The sequence below is a fragment of the Capsicum annuum genome, chromosome 4 (genome assembly GCF_002878395.1).
Source record: "Capsicum annuum cultivar UCD-10X-F1 chromosome 4, UCD10Xv1.1, whole genome shotgun sequence".
Lineage (NCBI taxonomy): Eukaryota > Viridiplantae > Streptophyta > Magnoliopsida > Solanales > Solanaceae > Capsicum > Capsicum annuum.
The window spans coordinates 205,497,728-205,501,125 of NC_061114.1; the positions used below are offsets into that span (position 1 = coordinate 205,497,728).

The 3,398-nt window shown below is 34.4% G+C and overlaps 1 protein-coding gene across 1 annotated transcript; it reads left to right on the forward strand.

Moving 5' to 3' along the window:
- Nucleotides 1-540: 540 nt before the first annotated feature.
- Nucleotides 541-2,514, forward strand: LOC107869543 (MDIS1-interacting receptor like kinase 2-like). Its single transcript, XM_047410941.1, has one exon. It carries the CDS (start codon nt 1,245-1,247, stop codon nt 2,205-2,207), a length of 963 nt encoding a protein of 320 aa, XP_047266897.1. The 5' UTR covers nt 541-1,244; the 3' UTR covers nt 2,208-2,514.
- The last annotated feature ends 884 nt before the right edge of the window (nt 2,515-3,398 follow it).

Consider the following 3,398-nt stretch of genomic DNA (forward strand, 5'->3'; position numbering starts at 1 on the left):
ACTTTATTTCTTCTTACTCTTTCAAGCATTGCAACAAGCATATTATAGTGGGGTATACCAAATTATCAACTTCTTGAAACAGATTCTATGGTTCTAACTCTTATTTTTATCTAAAATTGATCAATTTATTACTTTATAATGATTGCCTTGGTGAGAGAATGTTTGTCCATGTTGAAATTGACAAAATCTTACCTAAAACTAATAATTGGAAAAATAAATTATTTGAAAAGATCAAATATAAAAAAGTTACTAAGTAATCATTTTGCATCTAAAAAGTTAAAAAGAAAAATTTTCCTACTAGGAAAATTTTTCCACTAAAGAATCTTTTTTAAAGTAAAACACAATTATGATTGAATGCAAGTAAGCAAGGAAATTCAAGATGAATCCTAACACAAAGTACTTTGCAAATGTCTCTGTGACCTTTTCTTCTTGGTCCATTTGAGGAAAAATTGCAAGTACATGGCCCGCGAAAATGATACTCTTTGTGTTTATAGGCATTTTCATTAGCAAAATGACATTTGATTTATTGTGGATAAAAACTCCCTATATCTCCACAACCACAATTGCAACGTAATCAACAATTACACACCTTCTAAATGAATCTAAATGCCATTCCAGTAGCAAGACTTGGAATGATTCAGATTCACTATAGCATTTATAAAATTGTACCCTCCACAAGTTCAGCTGCCAACTGAAATACTTTAGCCATCAAGATGGTTCCCAGAAGATCTTTTTTACTTCATTTGTTTACGTCTTATATCTCTTCAGTACAGTTTCTTTTGCTACCACTGAGCAAGCAGTAGCTCTTCTCAAATGGAAAGCAACTTTCTAGAACCAGAGTAATTCATTATTGGCTTTATGGACTCTAAGTACTGATTCATGCATGGACTGGTATTGTGTTACATGATTTAATGGTCTGGTAAACATGTTGAATATGACAAATGCTAGAGTCATAGGTACACTTTATAATTTTTCTTTTTCATCGCTGCCTTTTCTTGATTATCTTGATCTTATCATGAACCATCTCTCTGGCACCATCCCACCTGAAATAGGAAAGCTCACTAATCTTGTCTATCTTGACTCATCGATGAATACGATTTCAGGAAAAATCCCACCACAAATCGGTTCGCTAACAAAGCTTGAGATCCTCCACATCTTTTTCAACCAATTAAATGGTTCCATTTCCGGGGAAATAGGTCATCTAAGGTCTCTTACTGAGCTGGATTTGAGTTCTAACATTCTTCATGGTCCCATATATGTTTTTTTTGGGGAATTTGAACAACTTGTCTTATTTGCATCTTTATGATAATCAGCTTCCAGGTTCCATTCCTCCAGAAATAGGAAAACTTGTCAATCTTGTTGATGTTGATCTTGATACAAATCAGTTAACAGGTCATATTCCTTCGAAAATAGGTAACTTGATCAATGCCAAATATTTCTATGTTTTCTCCAATAAATTGTCTGGTCCTATTCCTGCTGAAATAGGGAAGATGGAGTCACTTGAGGAGTTAAGCTTACACACAAACAATCTTTCTGGTCCAATTCCTAAAATAATAGGAAACTTAACTGAGCTCAAACTCTTGCACCTTTATTCCAACCAACTTTTTGGTCCCATTCCTAGTGAATTGGGGAATTTAAAAAACCTGAATGATTTGGAATTTTCCATTAATCAACTTACTAGTCCAATTCCTGCTTCCTTTGGCAATTTGAGAAACTTGCAAATGTTGTTTCTCCGTCACAACAACCTTTCTGTTTCTATTCCAAAAGAACTTACATATTGGGATAATTTGGTTGTGCTGGAAATGGATGAAAATCAGTTTTTGGGCCATTTGCCTGAGCATCTTTGCCACGGCGGGAAACTTGAGAACTATACGGTAAATAATAACAAGCTGACAGGGCCAATACCAAAAAGCTTAAGCACGTGCTCGAGTTTCAAAAGGGTTCACTTTGATAACAATAGTTTCACCAGGAATTTATCTGTAGCTTTTGGTGTCTATCCTGAGCTTCAGTTCATTGATTTGAGCAACAATGATTTCAATGGTGAACTCGACAGCAACTGGTTGAAATACAAGAGTTTGACTGATTTGCGGGTTGCTAGAAATAACATTAGTGGTAGCATACCACTAGAGAATGGAAACGTTAAAGGGTTTCAAGGACTTGATCTTTCATCCAATCATTTGGTTAGGAAAATCCTTAGGGAATTCTGAAAATTAGCCTCTCTAGTTAATCTCTTTTTGCAAAAGAACCACATCTCTGGAAATTTACCTGGGGAACTTGGGTCTCTAAGAAAGTTACTGTCCCTTGATCTATCAGATAATAGATTGAACGGGTTGATCCCTACATTTTTAGGAAATTACACTAACATGTTTCTCTTGAACATGAGCAACAACAAATTTAGCCAAAAAATTCCAATAGAGATAGGGAGGATGACTCAACTTAATGTACTTGATTTGAGCCATAATCTTCTTGTTGGAGAAATACCTAGTCGTTAGCCAATTTGAAGGCCTTGAAAAACTTAAATCTTTCCCACAATGGTGTAACACCCTGCCCTTTTGGGTTAAAGTTTGAACCATTTTTTCTACACGTATAGACCCAAACCTGATGATTCTTTGTTAATATTTGTGTGATGATCAATCCTATAGAGTTTGAATGCCTTTGATTATGAATTGAGGTTACAAAATCCCCTAACTCAAGGACGAGTTGAAAGCTTTCCTATCAATTGAGTTTTGGTCAGCGTCTAAACTTAGGTCAACTTCCATCGACCATAACTTTTTGTATATAACGAATTAGAGGGCCTACTATATATCAAATGAAAGGTCTTTGAGTTCTCTTTCCAACGCCACCAGTTTTACCTTAAATAACTTTGAGGGTAAAATTTTATGCCCATTTTCTAGAGAGGTTTTAGTCAAGCCCGAATTGCACAAAAAGTACGTTTTTAGAGGGGTATTTTGATACTTTCCCTTCCCAGAAACCTCTCACACGAATTAAATAACACCATAAACTTTATTTACTCAATTATTATCAGTTTTGCAACATCAAGATCCTTTTTTCACTCTCAGATCAAACTAGGGTTTCCTCCAAGAACAAGAAATCCAGAATCAATCCTTAAGTTCAAGATTTCAAGAAACGGATCAAGATTTGGGTTCCATTTTTCAAATATTATAATCTAAGGTATGTGGGATTTCTCTAAACATCATGGGCATAATTTTTCTATTGATTTTATTGCATTAAAGATCCCCAATCATATTTATAAAGAAAGGGTTTGAAATTATTTGAAAAGTATATGTCATGAAGTTGTTTTGAAGAAATTGTATGTTGTCTTGAACCATCTATCGTGAATTTTGAATATAACAATATATTTATGTTTTGAGGTGCAATGAAAGTTTGAATGAGAGCAT

What these genes read in the sequence shown, in the direction of transcription:
- LOC107869543 (XM_047410941.1), top strand. Translation starts at nt 1,245, where the DNA reads ATGGTCCCATATATGTTTTTTTTGGGGAATTTGAACAACTTGTCTTAT.